This window comes from Phacochoerus africanus, chromosome 6 (genome assembly GCF_016906955.1).
Source record: "Phacochoerus africanus isolate WHEZ1 chromosome 6, ROS_Pafr_v1, whole genome shotgun sequence".
NCBI lineage: Eukaryota > Metazoa > Chordata > Mammalia > Artiodactyla > Suidae > Phacochoerus > Phacochoerus africanus.
The window spans coordinates 102414607-102441944 of NC_062549.1; the positions used below are offsets into that span (position 1 = coordinate 102414607).

At 45.2% G+C, this 27338-nt stretch overlaps 1 protein-coding gene across 3 annotated transcripts in view; it reads left to right on the forward strand.

The window, feature by feature from the left end:
- TBX15 (T-box transcription factor 15) overlaps positions 1-22749 on the forward strand; it is a 113109-nt gene extending 90360 nt beyond the window's left edge. For all 3 annotated transcript variants that reach the window (XM_047784885.1, XM_047784887.1, XM_047784886.1), the window contains exons 7-8: positions 9582-9679; positions 20214-22749. In XM_047784885.1, the coding sequence (XP_047640841.1) occupies positions 9582-9679; positions 20214-20998 (883 nt within the window). In that variant the 3' untranslated portion in view covers positions 20999-22749. The remainder of the gene's footprint in view (positions 1-9581; positions 9680-20213) is intronic.
- Positions 22750-27338: the final 4589 nt, after the last annotated feature.

A 27338-nucleotide genomic window follows, 5' to 3' on the forward strand; every position in this document is an offset into this window, starting at 1 on the left:
GGTGGTGGCCGCTCTGATGGGCAGCTCTTTCCAGACGGAAGTCATGAGCTGAAGAGAAGTGGGAGTCTTCGTACTGAGCCTCCTGGTCAAGAAGCAGCCTCGGGAGGTCTTACATGCCTGGAGAGCCCACTGTGCTCAGCTGGAGGGAGCATTACTGCGCCAGAAACCTTGCACTTGAAAGGGGGCTACACAGGGGAGCAGAAGGAGAGAGGGCTCTGAGGGTCTCTTAGCCCCCATCTAGAGGGTAACCCTGTCCCCGTTAGGAGGGGCTGCCAGGATGTTACAGACAGCCCGAGTAAGCTAGGGAAATTTTATATGATTCCCAGGGACTTCCTCCAAAGCAAATGCATACAATAAAGAGAAAAGGATTAAAATTATGACCTGTCTGTGGAGCGGAGGGTCTATGAACTTGTTTCAGAAGTGCTGTGGAGTGTATGACTCTGGGCTCTTCTCTGTCAGCAAGCAACCTCCTGTCTTTGAACTTGGGGCTTCACCTGTAACTCCCAGCTTCCATCGCATCTAAGACAGCTGCCAGGGGGACCCTCCCAGGTGACAGGGTTTCCTCCAGATGCAACTTACTGGCGTGGGACTCCAGGAACCACTGCTGTTGGTCCCACAACAGGTCCCTGTTGGAGTAGCTCTTTTGTAGCCCAGGGAGTTGCTGCATTTTGGGGGAAGGATGTCTTTGTCTTTATGGAGTTTGCCCTTGGAGGCTTGAACCAGGACACTCCAGTTCCACAAGTTGGGGATTCTCAGAAAGGGCCGGTGGCAGGCCTTGTATTATGGGAAGGCTGGTTTATCTGGGAAAATAATTTTTGTAAGTTGCCCCTCACTGAAAAAAACAAACAGTAGGGCCCGCAGGATGAAGTGTAGGAGGTACTCTGTGTCTAAGCAAATTCTCAGAGTCTTTCCAGCAGGCAGTGCTGTTTACTGGGAATGTGGCCAGTGGCTGTCCTTCTTGGTGCCCTGTGTCCCTTTACGTGTTTCAGGGCATGGTCATCTCAAATTGAAGCTGTTCACTGCATTACGGGAATGGATATATTTACTTGTTGGAAGAGGATACTTAACAAAACTTAACCCAAAGGAAGGAATCTCTACTGGTGGTGGGGAAAATTTGGGGAGTAAAGATTTTTTGTGTGTGATTTCCCTCCCCCTTTAAGCATCTGCTGTCCCAAGGCCATGTTCACAGCGTGATGTATCACCTCCTTGGCACAGACAGGAGCCCCTGTCAAGGTCCAGCCCCTCCTCCCAAGACCCAGTGAAGACAAGTGTGCAGCCAAGAAGAGGACTGTGAGATGAGGAATTCGAGTGCCGAAAGTTGGCAGAGGGGGAGAGGAGGGAAGAGGAAAAGAGATTAGCTCCAGGCCAGTTCATCTTTGCTTAGATCCTAAAGTAACAGCTTTTCTTTGGGAGTCAAAGTGCGGGGTGGATCTCAGTGATTATCTGCTGGTGGAGTTCTCTAGTATAACCAAGTCTCTCGAATTTTACCTACACCCTTATCTGGCTATTAAGCTGGACATATGAAATTACCATAGTTGTAGGTCCAAATGGTAAATTATCAGCAATTTCATGTAGTTCAGCCTCGTATATTTATTCCTGGGTGTTCAAATCATAGGTATAAAATAGTAATAACCACTCCATTTAGTGGTCCAAGCTTTCTGTTTTTACCTCTGAGTTGACTGGTATTGGTACAGTGTTTCCCATTGTGCTAATGGTAAAACCACGTACAGTGAGGTACTAGCTTTCAGAATTTGCAAATCCAGCCAATGGCAGCATCCAGAGAATGACGTCCCTGTCCTGTGATGGGCATCGTATGCCAGTCAGCAGACAGCCTGGCCCCGTCCACCTGTGACTCTCTGTCGCTCCAGAAGACAAGCTTAGAGTCAATGAGCTGACCAGTTGCGTGCTTTCAACCAGCACGACTTTCCAAGTGTCTCCCTCACATTCAATTTCTACGTTTTCATGTGTCCTCCCTAGAGCCACTGGCTCTACTTTTCCAGCCAATCTCACCCTGCTCTTTCCTGGCAGTCTCGGCAGCCCCTGTGGGTTTTGCATACTCTCTTGTTATCCCTGGCCTGGGTGCCTGTAGCAGATCTCTGGGAGTAATCAGTGCGGCCCTCCCTTGCAGGCATCACCGCATCTACAGTTCCAGGTAGCTGGCTCTGTACTGGACTCCGGCAGCAGCCGCCTGCCAGACTCCTCCTCTTCATCTGGGCCATCGCAGTTTTTCATGTCCCCCGCCTTACGGTCTTTCAGCCAGCATTTAACATTTTTCTCTGCCTTGTTATTTGTTCTCTCTCCACCATCATGAATCTTTTCCACCATTGTCCTCTTGGCCATGTGGGTTTGCCAGAGAAAGTTGGCAGTTGTTTTATTATCTATGGCTCTTGCCCAGGGATGGTGTCATCTAACAGAGTGACGTCTGTTTAATGGCTAACATATTGGAGTCTGAAGTATCTGCAAGATAATGAGGCCTGGGGAGGTTTGAGGGACACGTTTCGGGTTCTTAGAGAATGAGAAATGAAATTCGCTAACATACAGGTCCGTCCACATTCAGTGCAGAGCCAGAGGCCTGACAGAGCTTTGCATTCCAGTGAAGGAAGGATGTTTTCTCTGGGAGGGATACATTAGGAGAATGGGCTTAACCTACACACACTACCGCATAGAAAACAGATAACTAACAGGGGCCTACTGTGCAGTGCAGGGGGGTGTAACTCCATGTTCTCTAAGAACCTACGGGGAGAGGAAAGAATGGATATATGTATAATTGATCCACTTTGCTGTAAATATGGTGCTAATACAACATTGTAAATCAGCTGTACCCCCACAAAATTTAAAAAACTACATAATACAAAAATTACATGGAAAAAAAGAATGTTTTCTTTTGTTACAGATCACAACCTGAGCAGGTGGTGGGGTTTCTTTTACTTGAGTTAGCCCAACCGTCCATGCCCTTTCATTGTATTTTCTCTCCTGGATTGAAATATTTTGTCTTTAATCAACATGTGTGTATTAAGTAACGATCAGGAGGGAGTGGTATTATTATCTCCATTTTATAGGTGGGGATACTTAGGCGTGAAAAGGTTACAGAATGTGGCAAGGTTGCACCAGAAAGCAGCAGGGTTGCAACGGGAACCCAAGCCGTCTGGCTCCGGACCTCATGCTCTTAACTGCTGTGCTAAGCTGCCTCTTGTATGCTTTAGTGTTACCGAGTTAAAATTAGATTCTTCCAGTCAAATGCAAGGGAACTTGATATTTTGGTCAGTCCTGCTTTGTGTTCTCTAGGATTCTTATTGCACTTCTTGAGACAGTGAGCACTCCTTATGAACCACCATTGCGACCTCTTCAGACTCCAGGTGGGGACAGGGTCCTCGAGATGGGACCCATTGGGTAAGGAACAGTTTTAACTCAGCTCCAGTCAGTTGTCCATTGGACACCTGTTCTTCCAAACCCTTGTAAAACACCCCAGTGACAGCCAGTTCATCATGTAGATATATGTACTGTACCATCTAAAGCCAAGTTTGGAGTGATGGCTTTTTTTTTTTTTTGCCAATTTGCATACCTCCATTAAGAATATCCCAAGACAACAAAATACCCCAAGAAATCTAAATGTAGGTGCTGATTCCAGATCCAGTAAAGGAGAAGGATATGTGGAAGGTTTGATCTCACCTCAGTGGTCCAAGGACAGTCTAATAAAAAGGATTAGAAAGTGGACATGTGGTAGTTAGACTTGAAAGAACAGTATATTCTGGTTTTGTGTCTTTTCAAATGCAGGAACAGGAGGAGGAAGGAAAGGAGTTCAGGGGCACAGGATAGCCCATGAGATAAAATCCAAAGACCTAACATGGACTAAATATCCATGTTGTCCATCCCCAGCCCCCTCATCTTGCACCTTGAGCTCCAGTTACCCTGAACTATTTTCAGTTCCCAGAACACGGCCTCTCTTCCATACTCCCAAGTCTTTGTGTATAGTGTTAACTCTACTAAGAAAGCTCTTTCGCCCCTTGTCTGGGTGGAACACTACTGACTGCTCTGTAATATTAAGCTTAAATAATTGGCCCTCAATGGAATCCTCCTTGAGCTTTCCAGGTGTATTCGGTACTCTTGCTCAGGGCCCTGTGGCATCTTCTGCACATCTCCAGTGTAGCATCTATCACACAAATCAGAAATGAGCCATTTACCTGTTGTTAGCTTTTTGTTGAGCAGGACTCTCCTATGGGGTAAAGACCTTCCTTCCTTTTTACCTTTATATCTCCTGAACCCAGCATGTAACTGTTTTCCTGGTCAGATAGCCCCTTTATGACTTCAAGACCTCATCTCAGTAGACTTCCCTTATTAGCCTGTGACTATATATATGTATATATATATTTTTTTGTCTTTTTGCCATTTCTTGGGCCGCTCCCACGGCATGTGGAGGTTCCCGGGCTAGGGGTTGAATCGGAGCTGTAGCTGCCAGCCTACGCCAGAGCCACAGCAACGCAGGATCCGAGCCACGTCTGCAACCTACACCACAGCTCACGGCAACGCTGGAACCTTGACCCACCGAGCAAGGGCAGGGATCGAACCCGCAACCTCATGGTTCCTAGTCGGATTCGTTAACCACTGCGCCACAACGGGAACTCCTGTGACTATCTTCTATTGAGAAATGATCAGTGGCCCTTTATCAATCCTGAGCATACGTTCCCATTGTTACCAGTATCACCAGCAAATAGCATGGGAAAGAGTCAGGTGTCAGAACTAGAGAAAATAAATGAAGAAAAAAAAAACCAAACAAACATAAAAAAGAACTCACTATCTCAACACAAAAAGTAGAAACTGCATATTGAATGTAGTTGTAATTGTTATAATTGTTAAATTTTTGCTGAACTTCAAAGGGATGCTCCTCCTTTTTTTTTTTTTTTTTTTGAATGAGAAGGTAGGAAGAGTATTTCTTTTGACTTTGGCTATTTTTCCAAGTCAGTAGTTCTCCAGGCATCATCAGTTTGCAAAAGAGCTCTTTGGCCTGCATGCTCTCCTTCCTTTTCTCCCTCTTCTTCGGCACATTCTATTGGTTTGGCCAGTGAGCAAACTGAAACATCTAAAGAGAAGAGGCTTGGAAGTCAGAGAGGTGATTACAGCCAAGAAATGAACAAAGGGGGGTTAGAGATGGACCCTGTTGTCACTGGAGCCAACAGGAAAAGTAAGAGGGGGACCACTTGCCAATTTGATCGTCTCTGATTGGAAACTTCAAAGATGACATCAGGGCCCTGGTGTCCCCCAGACCCAGAGAGACCCACCATGTGGGACATGTTAATGACATAGAGTCATCTGAGATGGCTTTTTAAAAAAAAAAAAAAATCTGTAAGACAACGAGTTTACTTTTAAGAACCCTGAGATAAAGTTTTACAAAGCAAGGGTGTAATGATGATGAATAAGTAAACAGTGTGTTGCTGAGTATAAACTAAATAGACACCCAAGTGGCTGAGGATGTGAGTGGGTAGTTGGCAAGGATTCTTGTAGGAGAAGATGAGGGGAGGAATGGCTGGCGTCTGCTAGAGGGACTCAGACTCCACTGGAGGTCGGGAATTCCGTGACCGGAATAGAAGAAACCAAAAGAAAATTGAAACTGAGTCCAGAAAGGCACCAAAAGCTATGTGGCGTAGAAGGAATTCCCAAGTCTCCAATACTGGAGGGTGCTTTCTGTCTTCAGAGACTTGATTTGATATCAAGTTGTTTCTCTAAGTTGTAGGCTTAGAAAAATGAATGCTGGTTAAAGCTCAGAAAATAGTCATGAAAATAGGATGAATGTTCATTCCTTTACTTATTAATCTAATGCACAGTAATTGAAGTCCTGCCATGTCATAGGCATTGTGCTAAGTGCTGGGATATAGAAAACCATGGTGGAGAGTGAATGAGCTAATGCGTAGCTTGCCACGGCATGTCACCAAATCCTGATGAATGGAATTAGTCGTTTTGAACAGTTAGATCTCTCCAGTGAAGCTTAATGGAGTTGGAGGACAAATAAGATGTGGCATATAGTAAACACATAGGATTAATTTTTTTATTTTTTTATTTTATTTTATTTTTTTGTCTTTTTGCTATTTCTTTGGGCCGCTCTTGCGGCAGAGGTTCCCAGGCTAGGGGTCGAATCAGAGCTGTAGCCGCCGGCCTACGCCAGAGCCACAGCAACTCGGGATCCGAGCCGCGTCTGCAACCTACACCACAGCTCATGGCAACGCCGGATCGTTAACCCACTGAGCAAGGGCAGGGACCGAACCCGCAACCTCATGGTTCCTAGTCGGATTCGTTAACCACTGCGCCACGACGGGAACTCCAGGATTAATTTTTTTAAAAAGAGGTAGACTCTGAGTATATACATAGATTCAGTAAGGTCTAGGGTAAACCTATGAGAGACAGATCTACAGCCGATTAGTAAAGTGTGGTTGGGAATGTGCACTCAGCCTTTAGGTTTCGGTCGTCATTACCCCTCCCCCTCCCAACACGCGCTCAACTTTACCACCAAAAAGACCCTTGTTGTGACAGACACCGGGCCTGGATCACCACGGTTGTGTTCCTGTGTGGCGTGTCATACATTACAGTCTTCACAGCTGAGAAGGGTCTTCCTGATGAGGATGTGGAAGATATCTGGCCCGCTTACCATTTACCCATTGGTAATGGGACCAGAGGGTAAAAGTTACATCAGAGATTTCAGCCCAAGATCAGAAAGAACTTTCCTTTTTTTCTCCCCATTAAAAAAAATCTCCATATTTTGTTTTTTTCCTTTTTTAATTATAGTTGATTTACAGTGTTTCTTCAATTTCTGGTGTACAGCAAAGTGACCCAATCACACGCCGTTCCCTGGGCTGTACAGTAGGGCCCCATCTCTCTTTATTTTGAACGCATGTTGCATTTACAGAAAATTTCCAGAAATGATACAGAGAGTTTCCATATCTCCTCACTTGACTTCTCAGGTTTAACATCTTTCATAGCCATTGTGCAGGTGTCAGAACCAGAGAATCACCATTGGTGCGGGACTCTTACCTAAAGACTTTTTCTGATTTTCTGCTGGGTTTTCCACTATTGTTTTCATACTGTCCCAGGGTCCCTCTCTGTAACCAAAGGTCATTTCTCCTTCTTCCCTTCCTCCTTCTCCTCCTCCTGTGGGTGGAACAGTTCCTCACCTTCCGTAGCTTTGATACTTTGGCAGGGTGACTTTGTTGAATATTCCTTAATGTGCGTTCATCAGATGTCTTTTCATGATTGGGCTGAGGTTATGTTGTGTGGGCAGGCCCCACACAAAGGTGATTTCCTTCTCAGAGCATCTAGAAACAACTTTCTAACAGATCTGTCCCAAAACTACATATTTTCCTTGGGAAAAGCTCAAGCAGAGGCTGGATAACCTTCTATCCAAGATGGCATCATAGGAAGTAAAAGTAGATGACACCCAACATCCTTTCCAGCTTTTGAATCTATAATTGATTCTATACTGAGTATTTCAGTTGGATTTCGGATGTGGATACATGGATAAGTGGTCACTATCATTATATATAGTTGACTACTTAAATAAAATTGTTGCTATCTTTGCCATCGTCTTTTTGCCCATTATGGAAATAAAATCAAAGTTCATTTTCTATTCCTTTCGTAAATGTGACATTGGCAGTCTACCAGTATATTTATGCTACGTCACAGTCTATCACTTTATGAAATGAGAAGGGACTGTTCTTTGACCTTGAGTTAATATTTTGTCCCCATCACTGGTACACATTCCCAGGAAGAATGGAATAGGAAGTGGAACAATAGAGACCTTGCTATGTGCAGTGAGCCTCTCGGGCCATTAAAGGGAATCCTAAGATGTTCTGGTGAGCCCCCAACATTCCAAAACAAGGCAGTAAGATCTAAGCCTGGCCTGTCTATTTTTTTTAATATTCATCAAGGCTCTGCCTGGCTTTATCTGCCTATCCCCTTTTTATTCTGAACTCCCTAATGGCCTGGACTCTTTCTCTTCACAAATAGTTTCATGTACTGTATGCAGCATTAATGCAGGGTGACTATGTGGAGATGTCTTCTATTCCTACTTTTAACAGATTAACAGCTAATAAACACCATTCGACACCCTCTCCTCTCCACCTCTTCTAAAAATACAGAGTTTGATTTGCCAGCATTGGTGTATTTAAAGCCTCCAAGATTCCAGGGAAGACTTTAGAAAGTTAATTGTGCAAGTAAGGCTGGTTCAGAGAGGAAAATTTCCAACACAAAGAGCCGATCAGTGTATCAGCAGCTCATCAGGGAAGAACCTCAAGGGATCTTACAGTCATTTATAAGGAAAGGATATTTGTTCTCACTTGAAATAGAGCCTCACACTTTCTTCTCGCTGTGCCACACTGACAAGAACGCTGGGGACATCTTACCTAGTAGCACAAGCAGCCCAAGCTCCATCTCAAGAGGGAAGGTGTGTCTTTTCCAGGCAGGGACACCATGTTACCTTCCGCTGACTTCTGTGGAAAGAGGTCTGCCACCTGCTCTTCCCTACCCTCCTTCTTCTGCCTTCCTCAGAGTCCCCGAGCTTCCCCTCCTCCACTCAGCTAGAAGTGAAGCCCTTAGTTTGAAAGAAAAGTCAGTAATCAGAAGCTGTGTTCAGAGTTTTAAACAAAGCACCCATCCGTGATCTGTTCTGAGGATATGGAATATCAGCAAGAATGTGTCTAAGATAATCCAGATTACCTGGATAATTATGCTAAAACAATGTCCATCAGCACATTGTGCGTGTGTATGATAGAGAGAATTTATTGAAGGATAAATTGGGCAGTGTGTACATAGTTCTATTACTAGAATTTCCAGAATCAGTGAAACAGACGTCTTAAAGTAATGCACTTGTACAATATTGGGTGTTTCCTTGAGTCCCAATTATATGACTCTCAAAGACCAGCTCGACTGTAAGATACAGACAAATATTCGTGGAAATGTATTAGTCTTTTTGTTTGAGGTCTATCTTCTGGGACCAAACGGTCTGTGTGCCTCCAGGTAGGTATTTCTCGTTGCAGCAGAAACTCCAGTGTATTTGATTGCTTACCTCTCCCTCTGTCTCTATTGCCCTGCCTGTCTCCCCTCATTTAAGAAGCCTTTAAAGGCACAGCAATGTGACAGTTTCACTGATGCCACATACCCGGTGGTGGAGTTGACTCTGGAAAGGCTGTGTCAAGGCTCCGTGGTAATGATGAAGACATTGCCCTGTGCTAGAGAAACCATCAATGCTACTCTCTTCTCCACTCTATTCCTATCAGCTGCGACCTTGACCTTTAACACGTAACATGTGCATGTTTTTTTCATGCAGGCCACACCTTCTTTGAAGAAAGGTCACTGTGCAATGCCACCATAGCTATGACTTGCTTGCAAGTAATCTGAATTGGGTTAATTTCTCCTTTCTCCTGCCATCCGGCCTCCCTGTACCCTGTGTTCTTCCAGACTATTTCTCCTTGGTGGTGATTTGTCTCAGTGCCTATGCATGTACCACTTCAGACAGACCATCTCAGGAATTTTTTTGAAAAGTCAGCGTGTTTCTTGGGGTTATTTACAGCTTCCTTTGCTGGCTTTTCCTTCTGTAGAACCGGACTGGAAGCCATCATGGAGACATATGCCTTCTGGAGACCCCCAGTGCGCACGCTCACCTTTGAAGATTTCACCACCATGCAAAAGCAGCAAGGTAAAGCCCCGGGCAGGGCCTCTGCTCAGAGCGAGTGCGGGGGAGGGGGTGGGAGCTGAACTGAATATAGCACCCCGGCCCCAAGCCAAGCCACGAGTTCCACCGACTTTCCTGGAACGGGGAGTACTAGGTAGCTCTGGAAATAACCTAAGCATTGCCACTCGTGCTAGCGAGCCAGTGCCAGCACCAGAGTGGCGTTTCCCCTGGCACCCGCTCTTCTCTCTCCCTCCCCCAAAGCAAGGCTACCTTCATGATTATGGTGGGGGTGAAATTATTATCTCTATCTTGAAGCACTCACACGGCCCTTGCTATTTGAAGAGATCGTCACAAGAATTTCATCTTATTGCTCATGGCAGCCTTAGCAGTTTTTTTATTCTCGTTTTGTAGATGAGAAGCAACTTAGCTCCTGACACTGGGAATAAATGGCTCGGGTCTGACAGTGTGAAGGGGGCTGCTGCAAGCCCCTCTGAATCTTAGAACTCATGTCCTCTCTTTTGCTAACATGGAGCCACAGCCATCTCTTGTGGATGGGCAGGGTGGACTTTTTCCTCCCACTGCTTTGTGCTTTTCATCCAATTTCTAATCGCCCTTCCCTTGCAGCTCAGGTAGGGAAGGCTGTGGCCGTATGTGCAGATGGCCCATGGGCAGATTTCAACTTTTTTCTCAAGTCCAGCTGCTGGCTCTCCCAGGCACAGCATCCATTTACCTGAATACCCAACAGACTGCTTGTGAAAATGTCAGACCCTTTGTGAGTCTTCCTCTTCAACATCCTCTTGCCCCAAAGTAACAGTGATCAAAATTGCAGATTGAGTTTCTTCTCTTTTATCAAATGATTGCTATTGAGTCCCCCCCCCTTTTTTGCTCTTAAAAATTATTTTCTTTTTTTCATTTTTTGGGGGGTGGGGCACAGTGTGCAGTGGCTTGATATGGGATCTCAGTTCCCAGATGAGGATTGAACCTAGGCTGCAGCAGTAAAAGCACCACATCATAACCATTAGACCACCAGGGAGCTCCCTAGAGTCATTTTTTTTTTTTTTAATTTGAGGCTCTATGATAGAGGAGCCCATTTTAGGACTTATGACACATTATATTTATATTCCCTTCTCAGGGAGGTTCTAGCTGTTTGCACACTAAGTTAGGTTTTGTAACCTGAATTAGGAAGCCCCTTAGGTTCTAAGATGGAGATAGTGATTAAAAGCTAGCGAAGCTGGAGTTTGTATCACAGAGGCTGGTACCAGAAGGTTGGCAGGGATATTGCCAGTTCCTGAGAGCAGGTGTTGGTGGTAACATTTTGTCCACTGCTGTGTCCCCAAGACCTACCCCAGGACCTGGCACCAGGGAAGTACCTAATGAACAGCAAATGAGGTCACTTGGTGGCACTGTGGCTCAGATAGGCAGGGTCACTCTCTGATTAAATCTTGGAGCACAGCTGCCTGATGTGTATGTGGATATAGATGTGGTGTGATGGTTGGGGATGGCTAGTGCACGTCCCCAGCGTGTGGAACCACTGGGCAGGTGCAGGCATGGGAAACCTGCTTTGCTTAGGTGCGCAGCATAGCAGCTTTCATGGTGCTTCTGTTGAAAATTTACCAAGAGGAAGAATTATTATTGACACGCGAGAAACAGTGGTTTAAGAGAAACTGAGCTTTGGAAGCAAAATGTCACACTTATTCCTTGAGTCCCTTTTTATACTGATGGGGGGAAATGAGCATGGAATTATTGGAGACATATGGTGGTGGGATGGGGCTGGAGGAAAAGCCAAGACTCTCTTAAATAGTTTAATTGGAATACATATTTGAACTATACACTGAACCTGATCCAGATTCTCATTATTTAAAAATATGCAGCTTGGTTTCTTGACGTTAACAAAGGATGTAAAAGTAACAACTCCCATTCCTTCTCCCTTTAAAAACTAAGAGTTTCAGTAACTCTGGATAGTATCCATCATAAATGAAGGAAAGAGACGTAACTGTCTGTGTTGAACTCTTCTGTGTCTTGGAAGAAGTAAAGAATGGCAAACTTCTAGTGGAAGCTTCCATGGCAGACTGATTTTCTGGCAGCTCCCTTTTGGTGAAGAGAGTATTGGCAGTCTTGGCACCAAACCTTAGATTCAGATAAGGGACTGACCCTCCGGATGTCCACCTTATCTCATTGCTTCAAGTTCATGAAAGATCTGGATGTCCGATGCACGGCATAGTTTTGTGCCGTTGCCATTGCAGGAAGCTGGATCAGCTATTCTGCTTGAATGAGGTTAAGGGTGATTTTTTTTCTTCCTGCCCCTGCTATCATTTTTTATTTCTCTTTCATTAACACCCATGTGTTGATAAAATTTCAAGGAATGTGCTTAGGTGAATTAGCCACAGGTTTGTTTTTTTTTTTTTTTTTTAAATCTAAGTCCTTCTATTTGCAAAAATGTACTGAATGGATGTTCTCTGTAGTTGTTTTCTCTTGTGGAGAAGAATGCGTGGGATTCATTATCCTCTGCCTTTAACCCAAAAATAAACTGAGGCATAGATCTAGCACAGTAGCATCTGCAGTTAAGTGGTGGCAGAACTGAATTGAGAAGTCCTGCCTTCGTGGGCATTTCCTTTCCCCCAGCCCTTCTTCCTTACTAAAGCTTAAGTTTTCCACACACAAAAAGTTAGCTTACTCTTCCAGTTGATGGTTTATCGGTCACAACTTAGCATCGACTGTAAGGAGTAAGTCCATATTTCATTTTTATGAAGTCATGTGTACGGTTTTATTTTCAGACATCTTCCTTTAGAATCAGCAAGGAAGTTGAAACTTTTGGAGAGTTTGGAGATAGGCATTATATTTCAGGAATGGCTTCTGCCTGAACACTGCTTGTGGCAGGGACAAAAGGAACTAACCAAGTAAGTTATGCTTGAGGAAGTTGCATGAGGCAACACAAAGAGGTAGAGAGAAGTACGATCCCAGGTCAGTCCTGTTTTTCTGATGATGTTGGGCTCCTGATGTTGTTATGAGGTTGCTCTGGTGATGCATACAATGGAACTATGTGTATGGCCAAAACGGAGAGCGTTTTCGTGAGTGGCGTCTCCAAATGATCTGACAACCGTTGTGTGGACCAGTGACCAAAGCTGGTGTTATGTCTCCATCCGTGGCTATGAGGAGACCTGCCCTTTGCAGAAGCCCTCCCTCCTCCTCCACTGGTAGGAGACATCTCTAGAGATTTCAGCGCCATGGCACCTCTTGATGTCTGTCAGGCAGGTAAACGTTAGGATTATGAAGGTCTCTGCTGGTTGGGACCTTCATCAGTTTGACTTCTGTCAACTGGAGGTTGGTCAGTGAAAGAGATCGAATAACGGAGCACACTCATACTGGTAGAAAGACCGAGGATGGAGGACAGTTCAGTGAGCAGTGGTCTTTGAACTACTGTGTGGTCACTGTAATGTTTCAGAGATGACCCGCTCATGCTGCTCTCACTGATCCCTGCCATAAGGAATGATGCCCATGAAGAGTTCTTGGTACAGATCGGAGGGTATCGCAATTCAGGATACTGACGCAGACGGTTATCAGCTCCGTATTCTATTTTGCCCCGAAGTCCCTTTTGCTCAGTGTGTCTCAGTGTGTACAAAACTGAGGCTATGGTCTACCTCACAGACTTGGCGCCCTCTCCTGGGGGAAGGACACCCCCTGCATTAATCATTCTAGACATTTAGACTTTCCCCTCCCCCCCCCATCCAACCATTACCACGTCCTTGGATCTGCCCATGTCTCTCATTTCCCTTGCTATCGCCCCACTTCAAGCCTTTATCATCTCTCACCTGACTTTAGTCTCAGGCTCCCCATGGTGGTCCCATAGCTGCCCGCATCCCTGGACCTACATCTTTTTAGGTTTAATTGGCTGGGAAAGGTCATGCGCCTCCCTCAAGATTTATAGCAAAATCTTCCTGAGTCTCATTGACTCTAATTGGGACCTCCCCTCCCCCGAATTAATTGCAGTGGCATGGGTGGGGGTGCTTAGATTGTCTAGGCATGAGTCACATGCCTTCCCTGGAGGTACAGGTGAAGGGGTGAGAGTGGGAGAGGGGGCGTTTCTCGGTGGGAAAATGGTACTGTTGCCAGGAGAGAGACAGATTAGTTCTAAATGATGATGACAACAAATGTACACTGCTGCAGGGAATGAAGTCAAACAAGTAGTAGGTCAAACAAGCCAGTTAATGGAAAGCAAAAAAAAAAAAAGGAATGGGGCTCTTCCACCTTGGGAATGTGATAGGTGTTACATAGGGCCATTTAAGAAGCAGAGGGACTCAGAACACAGAGGACCAATATGAAAAATGAGAATTGGGTGAATATGTTTAAAGCCATGATAAAGGGAAGCGGTTTGGATCTATGCAGAGCTTTAAACTTTATGGAGAAGGATGCACTGGGACGCTTTCTAAGCTTGAAACCACAGAGTTCCCAATGGCACTATCATGTTTCACACTTGCATTTTGAGAAGCGTCCTCATTTCAACCAAGGATAATTCCTTAGTTGGGATGAACAGGGCTGTGACCATGAAGCCTTATGGCTTCTGGGCTTATTCCCTGGGATCATGCCATAGAATGCTGACATTTTTACCTCTTACCTGTTTGAAAGCCTTGAAGAAGGCTGTTCAAGGACACACAGTGAATCAGCACTCCTCAGGGACAGATGCCATCAAGTTATATGAGAGGAGAGTCTGGCTCGTGGAACCAAGTAATTACATGGACGTTTATTCTTTACTAGCCCAGATGGGGTTTTGTTTCACTTTTTTTCATTTTTTTGGGGGGGGCGGGCGGCGCTGGGTGGGTTGGGGAAAGTGCAGCAAAATAAATCCAAAAGGAAACTGTATGTGAAAGCCTCCGTATTACAGTCTGGAAGTGATCAATCTAAAGATGCAAAAGTCAGCAGGTTCGGTATTCAGGATTTTCATGGTCACATTTGACTTGTCTTCATGGTACCCAAGTATATTCTAGGTTATTGTGCTCGTATGGAGTCACCGCTGAACATGTATTCCTTTCCGTTGTTTTGGCTGTTGGCCTTGACCATTGGAGCATGTTAATGTTGCATACGAATTTCAAGGCCCTCCTCACTTTGGGCCACAGGTGAAATAGGATGCCAGGAGGTGGGGCATTGGAGGATTGGTCCTGAAATGCTGGAGAGTTTTCAGCTACTTAGAGCATTATGCTTTAAGCCCCTCTCAGACGTGGGTTAAGAGTTATGAGGATAGTGGGGAAAACTGAACTGCGTTCAGTTCTGCTTTGCTTGATCCGATCTGAGAAGAGGTAGAGAGAGAGGTGGAGACCTGGGGCACCTTGTTTCCTTCCCAGGTGGGGAGTGAAGGAGGAAGGGGCAGATAGCTGAGCGAGGAAACAGCTGGCTTAGCCTTTGGGATATGGGCCCAGTGGGTGTCCTGTGCTCCATCACTCACGGCCCTGGAGGCGTCGTGCCTTGCTACATCCGGGCACTTGGCTGTGACATGATACTCACCAGACTGTGGAGAGGCTGAGATGCTCAGCTCCATGGACAGAGGCCAACACCTGGCAGCCATCCCCACTAGAACCCAAATGCCCTAAGAGGCCTTTCTCCCGTCACTCCTTCTTCACTCATAGAAGAGACAAGTAAAATAAAGACATTTTTATGTCTCTGTACACTTTATAATGTATATCGTTTCATCCACTTCTCAATACTTGCTTGCAAGGTAAATATTCACATTTCCATTTATAAGTAGGAGCTAACTTGCTAAGGTCCCAGAATCAGTAAGACCGCTGGGTTGGAACTGGGTCTGTCTGCCTCTATAGTCCATACTCATCCATTAAAGTTGAAATCAAGATTCTTAGAGCATTCTGGACTTCGTGGGTACAGGGAGGATGAAGGCGAAGGGTAGAAGGCTATGCAGGAAAGGGAGGCACACTTTCCTTTGATGGCAGCTCTGTCCCCACTGTAGCAGCGTGGCCTGGCCTCCCACTCGGCCCCAGCTCTTCTGGGATGAGAGGCCTCTAGGCAGCTAAGTGTTGAAATACACAGGGAGGGCAGCCTGCCTCCTTACGCTTATTTAGCGCTTGGCTGGCACTCCCAATCTTGTTTAACAGCTGACAAGCTGTTAGATCATAAGAGAGTAAAGACTTCTCAGTATCTCGGTTTGCTTCTCTGCAAAAGGAATGCCATAGGCGTCTCTCTTTGTGGACTTTGAAAAATGGCTCTTAGCCGTATTGAGGACTTTAAGTGCATAGAGTGTTTCTTCAAAGCGAGTGGAAGCAACGTGACCTTCCCTTAGACAGGCTTGCTCTCCCCCTTCAAACACTGGTTCAGATGGGGGCTCTCACCCCCTGAAGCTCAGCAGGCCACCAAGTCTCATTTCCAGTGAGTGTCATCTAAAAGCCAAAGCAAGCTGACTACAAACTTTTTAACATGTGCCTCTCATCTGCTCAGCAGAAATCCCTGTAACTTGTTAATGGTTCCCTTCTTACTTTTTTTCTAGTGAAACCAATTGAGGCCTTAAATCAGTACCATTCGTTCCATCGTGGGCCATCCGAGAAAACCATTTAGAGTTGTAAAAAGTCATCTGCCCCATCCCGCACTTCCTGCTGCAGGCCTGGGGCCAGGGCCTGATGGAGCGGAGCGTACCTGTAACGGGGCAGTGCAGGGTGCTGAGCAGGGGCTCTCCTCCGGGACCACGTCAATGCCAGAGCTGGGGGAGCAGGGCCGGACTTTCCAAGAGAGGAGACAAGATACACATCCCGTAAAACACAAATCTCTTTACAGCTGGAGTCGAGTGTCTCCATTTGTGCCATAGCGCTTGTTTCACTGCAGCGCGTGACATTGAGGGTGGAAGAGGGAGAAACTGTGTCGGGCGCCTCAGAGAGGAGCCACCTGCTTGCAGACACTGCATCCCTGCACCTCATGTGGGGTGCGGTGGGCGAGGCCACGTGGCACAGAAACAGAAAGGGTGTTCTCCCTCATGCTGTGTAGCCTTCCCCTTCGAGAATTTCTTCATCGTGTTTAAATGACTCCTGGGTAAGAGCTTGTTACTGGTTGTTCACGCTTTAGTATATATTGAATCCTCAGACCAAGAGACAATTTCGAGAAAGACAGAAACCTATCAGTTTGAGCCCTTGTTTCACAGATGAAGAAATTTAAGAGATAGAAGTTCCCACCATGGCTCAGTAGAAAGGAATCTGACTAGCATCCATGAGGACGCAGGTTTGATCCCTGGCCTCGCTCAGTGGGTTAAGGATCCAGTGTTGCTGTGGCTGTGGTGTAGGCGGGCACCTGTGGCTCTGATTCGACCCCTAGCCTGGCAACTTCCATGTGCCACAGATGCAGCTCAAAAAAGGAAAAGAAACAAAAAGAAAAGAAACCAAAAGAGGAGAATTTGCTGAAATGACTCTAAAATCAGGAGCTATTTGTATCTAGATACAGTTCTACCTTGGAAGTTCATTGAGGAAATTCTTTTGACCAAGCAAGAGATGATAGATAGATGGGCTTTGTAAAGTTTAACTCTGAAAAAACGATTAGCAAGAGCTAAATCTGTACTTCTACAGCCAGAACTACTACAATATCTGCGGAAGTGGGCTAAGGCCTCTTTTCTTCTGTGAAAAATTAGCTTTGAGCCTCTATTTGAGGTATCCGCCTCTCAGAAGCTTTCACATCTGGCTCTTCCTCCCTGGGACAATGTGGGTGGTTTGTTTGTATCCCAATATCTCTGGAATCTTGCTCATTTTCTTCACATTTTTTCCTCACTGGTTAAAAACCTTATTCCTGCTCCCTTCCACTTAGAAGTTCCTTTACCCTTTTATAACAGTTCAAGTTTTAGGAATCCTTGCATGAGTTATGGATAACTCAGAGGGTACCAAACTCTCCATAATCCTGGAAAAGTCCCGCCCTTGCCTTAAAAGAGAAGTTCCATCACGGGAGATTCCCCATGGAAGGCAAAGTAACTCTTCATTCTGGAATTCGCAAGAAAGGTCCAGGGGCCCAGACACTCACCACTGTCTTCAGGTCTCACTAGGTGAGACAGGAAGTGGATGCAACGCTGCTACTTCCTAGCATGGTAAAGGGGCTGCTCAGAAAGGTCATTTTTGTCCTTCTTAAACCTCCTAAAAACACGTTTGAAGTTGGTTGGGTTGAACTGGCCATTTGTCTGTTGCTGCATCAGCCACCAACTCAGTTCTAGTATCCACACATTAGAAGAGCAACTCTCAGATACAGATTCAGGGATTTTACAAAATGAAAGAGACCGGGAGGTTCTCTAACCAGAGTGGTCCCTGGACCAGCAGCCTCAGGCTCATCTGAGAACTTGTTGCAGATTCTCAGATTTAGAAGCTCTGGGGTGGAATCAGCGATCCGTATTTTTTGAGCCTTCCAAGCGATTCTCATGCACACTAAAGTTTAAGAATCACTACTCTGGGCACTTGAAAATAAGGAACTTGGGTTATATCACTGGTTCTCAATCCTGGCTGTTATGTTAGAATCATTTGGGAAGCTTTTAAAACAACACAGATATGCAGGTCCCAGGCTCAGAAATTCTCATTGAGTTGGTCTGGGGTGGAATCCTGCAACTTTGGCAGCCTGTCTGTCTGTCTTTCTTCCTTCCTTCCTTCTTTCTCTCTCTCTTTCTTTCTTTTCTTTCTTTCATCCTTTTCTTCCTTCCTTCCTTCTTTCTCTTTCTTTCCTTCCTTCTTTCCTTTCTTTCTTTCCTCCTTTTCTTCCTTCCTTCCTTCTTTCTCTTTCTTTCCTTCCTTCTTTCCTTTCTTTCTTTCCTCCTTTTCTTCCTTCTTCTTCCTTCTTCCTTTCTTTTCTTTCTTTCTTTCTTTCCTTCCTTCCTTCCTTCCTTCCTTCTTTCTTCTTTCTTTCATTTCTTTCTTTCTTCTTTCTTTCTTTCTTTGCTTTCTTTCTTTCTTTCTTTCTATTCTTTCTTTCTTTCCTTCCTTCCTTCCTTCCTTCCTTCCTTCCTTCCTTCCTTCCTTCCTTCTTTCTCTCTTTCTTTCTTGCTATACCCTCAGCATATGGAAGTTCCTAGGCCAGGGGTCAAATCGGAGCTGCAGCTGCTGGCCTACACCACAGCCACAGCAACAGTGGATCCAAGCCACATCTGCAACCTGTGCTGCAGTTTGTAGCAAAGCCAGGTCCTTAACCCACTGATCGAGGCCAGGGATTGAACCCTCATCCTTGAAGACACTATGTCGGTTTCTTAACCCAATGAGCAACAAATGGGAACTCCACTTAAGCAGTTTTTTTTCTTTCTTTTTTTTTAAATTACTCAATGATTTTATTACATTTATGTTGTACAACGGTCATCACAACCCAATTTTATAGCATTTCCATCCCAAACCCCCAGCGCATTTCCCCCACCCCCCAACCTGTCTCATTTGGAAACCATAGGTTTTTCAAAGTCTGTGAGTCAGATTTAAAGCTCAAGCTTCTCCTAGCTTTAGAACCACTGATCTAACTCAATTTCTCATCTTCGTAATAAAGACACTGAAACCCAGAGAGGGTATGTGATGTGCCCAGGGTCAGAGGGGAGATCCCTGTGGCAGAGCTGTAAGTAGAACGCAGATCTCCTGACTTTATGGCCTGTTTGGCTTCTCGTCTTCGTAAATATCCCAAACCCAAAGACTGCACATAGAAATTTTGTTTCAGTCTCTGAGATGGGCAGGTTCCTAGAAAGGGAGTTTTGCAGAGCCTGTGGCTCAGGATATGTTAGCTTCGTGTTGGCCTCGCTTTATGCTTACCTCTCTATTATAATAGTGCTCATGATGTCTGTCGTAAGCCAGACCTCCAGTCCTATACTCCAGTTGCTATTTCCTGGGCCCTTCTGCTCAGCCCTCCCAGGCCTCCACCTTGACATGGCATCCTGCCCCAGGACCCCATTTCCTTGAAGATGAAGGTCCTGAAATTTGGTGTCCTAAATTTTCACATGGAAGACTAAATAGGGCTAAGAAAGCAACTGTCCCAGGTTAAAATACGTATTTAATGCATTTCCGTTGAGAACGGGAAGAGTTGAGTTATGGGGTTTTAATGCTGATTATCTGAGGTCTTAACTGGAAAAGTGAATTTGATGGGAAGAAATGGCAAATTGAATATTGGAAGGTTTTGTTTTTTTTTAATTTACCTTTGAAAAATAGGACTAAGGCTCTTACACAGAGAAGCAAAAGAGTTTATAGAGTTCTTTTTTTGTTACCTTTGTCCCTTCTTGTGGAGTGTGTGTATGCCTATGTATGTATGCACAGGTAGACTCACTTAGCATAATTCTGAGTTAGGAGAAAGCAACGGTTCTATAAAAATCAGAAATCAACCTATTTGGTATATTTGAGGGTACCTCATTAATGGCTTGCATCTGGCCTAGAGAGACTCATTTTTTTTTTTTTCTTTTGGCTTCACCTGTGGCATGTGACATTTCCCTGGCCAGGCATTGAACCCTCACCACAGCAGACACCTGAGCGGCTGCAGTGAATGCCGGATCCTTAACCTGCTGTGTCACAGGGGCACTCCCAGAGAGACTTATCTTAAAAGGCCTCCATCTCAACAGTATTTATGTTTTATTTTTCAGGAGGCAGCACAGGCACTTCCCCAACAACCTCCAGCACTGGGACACCATCTCCTTCAGCCTCTTCTCATCTTTTATCGCCATCCTGTTCTCCTCCAACATTTCATCTGGCCCCCAACACCTTCAACGTGGGCTGTCGAGAGAGCCAGCTGTGTAATCTAAATCTCTCTGATTATCCACCATGCGCCCGAAGCAACATGGCTGCCTTGCAGAGCTACCCGGGGCTGAGTGACAGTGGCTACAACAGGCTCCAGAGTGGCACGGCTTCCGCCGCTCAGCCCTCCGAAACCTTCATGCCTCAGCGGACTCCATCCCTGATCTCAGGAATACCGACGCCTCCCTCGTTGCCTAGCAACAGCAAGATGGAAGCCTACGGTGGCCAGCTGGGGTCCTTCCCCACTTCCCAGTTTCAGTATGTCATGCAGGCCGGCAACGCCGCCTCCAGCTCCTCATCGCCACACATGTTTGGGGGCAGCCACATGCAGCAGAGCTCCTACAATGCCTTCTCTCTCCACAACCCTTATAATCTGTACGGATACAATTTCCCCACTTCCCCCAGGCTCGCTGCAAGCCCGGAAAAACTGAGCGCCTCTCAAAGCACTTTACTCTGTTCTTCTCCTTCCAATGGGGCCTTCGGGGAGAGGCAGTACCTGCCGACAGGGATGGAGCACAGCATGCACATGATTAGCCCTTCCCCCAATAATCAGCAGGCGACTAATACCTGTGACGGCCGGCAGTACGGGGCGGTCCCAGGCTCCTCCTCCCAGATGTCCGTTCACATGGTCTAGTGGCCAGTCCCAGCCCCGCGGAGCCTGCAGGAGCCAAGGCCCCAGCGTCTCCTCCCTGGGCAGATCCTCCTCTCTGGGAGCCCAACGCCTTTGAAAAAACAGGAACTGGATCTTCGTCTTCTTCTTACTGCTATTGTTTTTTTCTGGAGGAGGAACGCCCATACCCAAGAACAACAAGAGGCTTGTAAGCCACTGGAGGATCCTTGCGGTGGAATCATCTCCAACTCAGTGGCCATTCTCCTACCTTCCCAAATGTTCGTTTTATAATGCATCGTCTACTCCAGAGTGGCCTTTGAAGAAACTGAATAATCATTTTATAATAATGTTAAGGGAGATGCTAGCATGTAGCAGCCATGAAAAGTTACCCCCACACAAATACAGACCTACCTATACTGACAGACAGACAGACAGACATATGTGCATGCATGCATACACACATACATATATATTCATACACAAACGCATACACACACAAACATCCATGCACACTGTCTCGGAACTGGGTGAACTCTCAGGAGGGAAGCCCAGGATGGGTGCTTTCACCACGAATTTGTCTATGTACAACACGAGATGGACTGGGCCAGCAGTAGCTGCCAACGTTTCTCCCCCCCGCCGCTTCCCCTGTTTCTGGAATGAACCGTGTGTCCTGGACCCCCCCCCCCCATCAATGAGAGTGGAAAGACATCAGTGCTACACCTGGACTTGGCTTCCCGAAAAAGGTTGCTTTTGAACTTTGGCTCTCTTCACCTGGTGTGTGATCATTAATGTTCCCAGTGACGCCTGTGAAAAGAGGGCGTAAGAGCAGCTGAATGAGAGAGAGAGAGAAGGAGAAAGAATAGAGAGCAAGAGAGAGGTGGAGAGCGAGACTGAAGGAGGAAGTGAGAGCAGCGATGAGTTTTCATTCACCAGGGAATGTGTTTGGGGGGGGGGGGTTCCCTCTCCCCACCCCTGCAGGTTTCGGAAGGAATCCTGGAGCTATTGAGGAGGAAAGCTCTCTGGGACACTGTTGCGTGGTCCCGGCACTGGCGAGAGGCACCGGGGCCAGGAACTCGGGTCCACCCCACAGTTCTGACCACTGTGATCCAGAAGAGGGCACGCCACATGGGGAGTGCTGGTTCCAGAGCATGCAGCCTGGCAGGGAAGGGAAACAGAAGGAGTATGGAGAGGGAAGAGTTTTATAATCCCGACAGATGACACCAAGAGCAGAGGTGACAAATGGAGGCCTGGCCTTCCGCGTGCCAGATCCACACGCCTGACCTGTCCAGCCTGCACCCCCTCTGCCCCCGGCCCCTGTGGCAGGAGGAATCCTGTTATGTTCCAGGGGAATTGCAGATGGGCCTTCTGCACCCTTCCCCTGCCCTTAGATCTCCATTTTTATCAAATAGTTCACTGCATTTTGAAGTCTGGGGTTTTTTCCCCTTTGTCCTTCCCTTCCCTTCAGATCCTTAATGATAAGCAAACAAGTGAAGTTTGGTGCAAGCTCAACTTTTTAAGTGGTGTGGAAATGCAAGTAATACCAAGTAAAATAATACAGATATTATTAAGATTTTTGGTTTTGAGGTGTTGTAGATAAATGTATTTATGTGCCTAGTGGGGAATCCAGTATTATGAATATTAAAAAAAGGGGGCAATAAAAAGGGTATGTAAAATATGTATGAAGAAAAGGTGTATAAAGATTTGCCCTTATGCACGGAACTCTGTTTCTAAGTGCCAAGCACAGAAAGCCGCTAAATAAAATCTTTGCAATTGTTTTCTGTTTGTTCATGTGGGAAGAGCAAGCAGCAGCCGATGCCTTTTGCACTGAGCTTGACAATGAGCGTATAGCACTCCTGTCTGTACTATTAACACGAGCTTTATTCAGACCACACGAGGTATAATATCATCCATCATTCATGATGCGTAAGTAGGCTCCAGGGAGATTGAGTGAATTCTCCAGGATTCTGCAGCCTGTCAGAGAGCAAACTAGGACTGGAAACCAGGTCTGACCCCAGTGGGATCCCTACCTGCATGTTAGCTGCAGGAACCTGCAAGTCTTATAGCAATCCTCATCATAGCCAAGTGCCAGATAATACACCACATGGTTTACATGAATAGCTCATCTAGTCCTCCCACAATTCTGCGGTAGGCATTATTCTTATCATCATTTTTATGGGTTTGGAGATGAACTTTAAAAAGATTATTAAGTACTTGACCAAGGCCCCCGGGTAGCAAATGACTGAGCTGACCATTTGACCCCAGGGTCTATGCAGTTAGCATGGTACCTTTCTGCTGCAGCCCTGGCAGTCTCCGGAGGAACTTGGACCATCAGGAATGAATCCTGAGGGGTTGAATAAGTGTCTCTGAGGCTGGACTGACTTCGGGTGTTTAATGTTGTATCCTCCCTATTATATGTGCCACTCGGCACAGGAGGAGTGACTGAGTGGTCATGCATCAAAGGACAGCTTAAGACAAATAATATGCCTAGGGCTATGGCATTTTTAAGCACTTTAACGCATCATCTCATTTGAGCCTCACAATAACCATGAGAGGTGAAAAAGGCAGAAGTATTGTTTTGCAGATGGGAGACTAGGATGATAAAGGTTGGGATCTGTCTATACATAAATGTATCTGGGAAGCAGCAGAGTCAGGACTTAAAATCTCCTCCTTTTACCCCAACCAGGCTGTTTCCTGGGGGACATTTGCACTCAAAGCCCGAAGACCCATTTCACAAGGGCTTGACCTTGGAGGGGTGGAATTGCTGGCCAACCACACGCTTTCACTGGAAATTGTTGGGAGAGCAAAATCGTTTTAGTCATTGCTTAGGTTTTAAGAATAACTTCAAAGAGTGGCATGCCAGTTAATTCCATTAGCCATCACATCATTGCTAAAATAGCCAGGACAATAGCTGATCAAGTATCTTCATGAATCGCAGGCTTTCTGGGCAACATCTTAAAACCTCAAAAGATGGAGTTCCTGTTGTGGCTCAGCAGGTTACAAACTCGACTAGTATCCATGCGGATGTGGGTTCAATCCCTGGCCCTGCTCCAGGGTTAAGGATCCAGTGTTGCCCTGAGCTCTGGCTGTGTCTGTGGCTGGTAGCTGTAGCTCCAATTCTGCCGAAGCCTGGGAATTTCCATGTGCCTCAGGTTCAGCCCTAAAAAGCAAAAATCACCCCCGCCCAAACCTGAAAACACACTCCTGTTTTAAAATCTTGCAGTCAACACTTGGCTTCATAATGGTAGGCCAAGAACATTGGCATATGGAGCTTACGGTTATTTCATAACTGGTTTAACAGCATACCAAACATTGTTCACTGGTCTACCAGTTGTTGAGGTTTTAGGTAATAGAGAGACGTACTGAGCAGCAAACTTGACGTAGAATCTCCATATTTTCATTTATAGTAAGAAAAATAAATTTCAGTAATCATTCGAGTGTTAAGCACAGAAAATTTATGTAATTTGGATGAATTAGCACAATCCAAGTTGGTAACATTTGAATTATGGCATATATTTCTATCTGTAACTGAGAGAGTAACAAAAATATTTATTTTGATACAAACTCGATAAAGAATTAAGAATATGCTCCACTCTGTTATCTTTAATGGTGAAAATTTATTTTAATTGGCACAATGGTTGCATACAAAGGCTATGGACAGATTATTCTATGAGATAAGATGATTTTACCCTTGCTTATATTTTTGAGGAAAGGCTGATTTACTCCTCTTTGATCCTCAGGATCTCAATATGAACCTCAAAACATAGTCATTCTTATTGTTGAATTTGTTGGCCAAACCCATTTTTCAAGGACGGTGCAAAATGATTACATGGCTGAATTTACTTCAAAATAATGGGACCCAAGTAATGAAGATTTTTCATTCTTCACTTAGTATTCTGTGACAGGTTAGAGTAACTCACTTTAGATACGAACTTGGTAGCATCCATGACACATAATAGAGGGTTTTAAAAAATACACGTCATAGTTTTATCCTTGAAAGTGTTCCCTTTGCAGGCAGTCATGCACATGTGAGGCAGATGATATGAAAGGCTCTGAAAATTAGAGAAGATGCTCAGTGTAAGAAGGTGAAGGTGGGGTTGTTTTCACTGGGGAGGTGGAACTTGAATGAGATTTGAAGGATGCTCAGAATTTCTAAAGAAGTCAGGAATGACAGGCTAGGGTTGAGATAACATTTTATTTTATTTTGTCTTTTTGTCTTTTCTAGGGTCACACCTGCGGCATATGGAGGTTCCCAGGCTAGGGGTCCAATCGGAGCTGTAGCCGCCAGCCTATGCCAGAGCCACAGCAACGCAGCATCCTTAACCCACTGAGCCAGACCAAGGATCAAACCCGCAACCTCATGGTTCCTTGTCGGATTCACTAACCACTGAGCCATGACGGGAACGCCATGAAAGTTAATATAATAAGTTTTGGAGGAAAAACCATAGCATCTCAATGCAGACCTAGCAATTTAATAAAACTGAAGGAGTTCCCATCGTGGCACAGTGGTTAACGAATCCGACTAGGAACCATGAGGTTGCGGGTTCGGTCCCTGCCCTTGCTCAGTGGGTTAACGATCCGGCGTTGCCGTGAGCTGTGGTGTAGGTTGCAGACTCGGCTCGGATCCCGCGTTGCTGTGGCTCTGGCTGTGGCTCTGGTGTAGGCCAGTGGCTACAGCTCCGATTCGACCCCTAGCCTGGGAACCTCCATATGCCGTGAGAGCGGCCCAAAGAAATAGCAAAAAGACAAAAAAAAAAAAAATAAAAAAATAAAAAAATAAAACTGAAGATATTCGGAAGATTCTTGCAGCCTATTGACTAATGTCCCCTTCCATGAAATATGTTATCATTAGTGGGAGTGTTGAGGGCTGAGACAGGAGGGCAGAGCTGTTTGGCTAAAGACAAATCTTTGATTCATTGCTTAGTACTTAGGATTTCAGAGAAGCTGCCCTGTACCAATTTGCATTCAAATAGCTAAAGGAGAGTTGTCCTCTCAAGGAAACCCCTTCACAAAGATACATTTCACAAAGCTTTTCTGCTTATGATTGTCAACTGGAGATTTGATTTCCAGAGAGGGCCATGACCTTCATTCATTCGATTCAATAAGTACTTCTTGAATGGCCTACTCTATATCAAGTACTGCCCTCACTCAACATGAAGACCAAGAAGTGAACAATTAAATTTGATCCTGCCTTCAAAGAGTTCATGGTCTGCTGTGAGAGAGACATAGAATGTGGCAGCAAACAATCTAATAATATAATTTCAGTTTGCAAACATCATTTTGAGGAAATTAGAAGTAATAGGATGATAGAGAGTGACTGGGGATTGAGGATAATGACTCATCTAGACAGGGTTTTCTAAGAGGGCTCCTCTAAGGAGGTGGCATTTGAGTTAGTACAAATGCAGACCTTATCAGAGAATTTGCTTGCTCTAACTTATGCCAAGGGCAGCCATATCCTCCCTGGAAGATGTGTTTGGCTAGTGTCACATCAGCTGAGGCCGGGCATTTTTGCCTTTCCAAGGGCTTTGTAGCACTGATACTGAAGTGCTGCTGCAGGTCTTCTGGACTAGGGCCATTTAGAGCCTCCCCAAATCTGGATCTATCTTCCACAAGGTCTCAATAAATCCTATTTTGGCAGAGGATGAGAGTCATTCTTTCTCTTTGATGTTATTAAAAAGTTAAAATGAATGAACAAACAACCAATTTATTAATAACAATTAGATTCATAATGAACAGTTAATAAGAAAACACTAAATACGGCTTAGCATCCTACAGAACTGTTCTATGTAATAGAGGAAAATAAAAAATTTCTGCCTTCAAGAGTATTTCAGCCTAGTTGAGGAGTTAAGATATATACACATGAAACAGAACAATAAAAGCATTAAATTGGTGGTAAAGACCATATATGTGGCAGAATTTTAGAACAAAGCAAATTTTTATTATCTTTATTACATGTTCCACATTGCGCAAAGTTATCCTATCATCCTTACAAGCACCCTCCAGGATTTATATTTCAATCCCTATTTTACAGTTGGGGAAACTGAAACTCATACAGGCTTAGTAATGTGCACAAAACTAACAGAGCTTACATGCAACAAAGGGCTCTATTCTAGGCCTTTTTCACTACCATCTTTTTCAAAAAATTAGATTTATAAGGTCAATAATAAAGAGAGGTGTTCACGGAGTAGGTTGAACGTGAATGGTCCTTTGAAGAATTCATGGAAACTGTATGCATTGAGGAGGAAGGACGGTGTCCCAGTGTGGGTGGGAAGCAGCACAGTGAAGACAAGAATTGTCTGCATGAGACAGTGAGATACCGTAATTCTCCTAAGTCAAATCTCAAAAATCTTAAGTCATGCATTCTCCT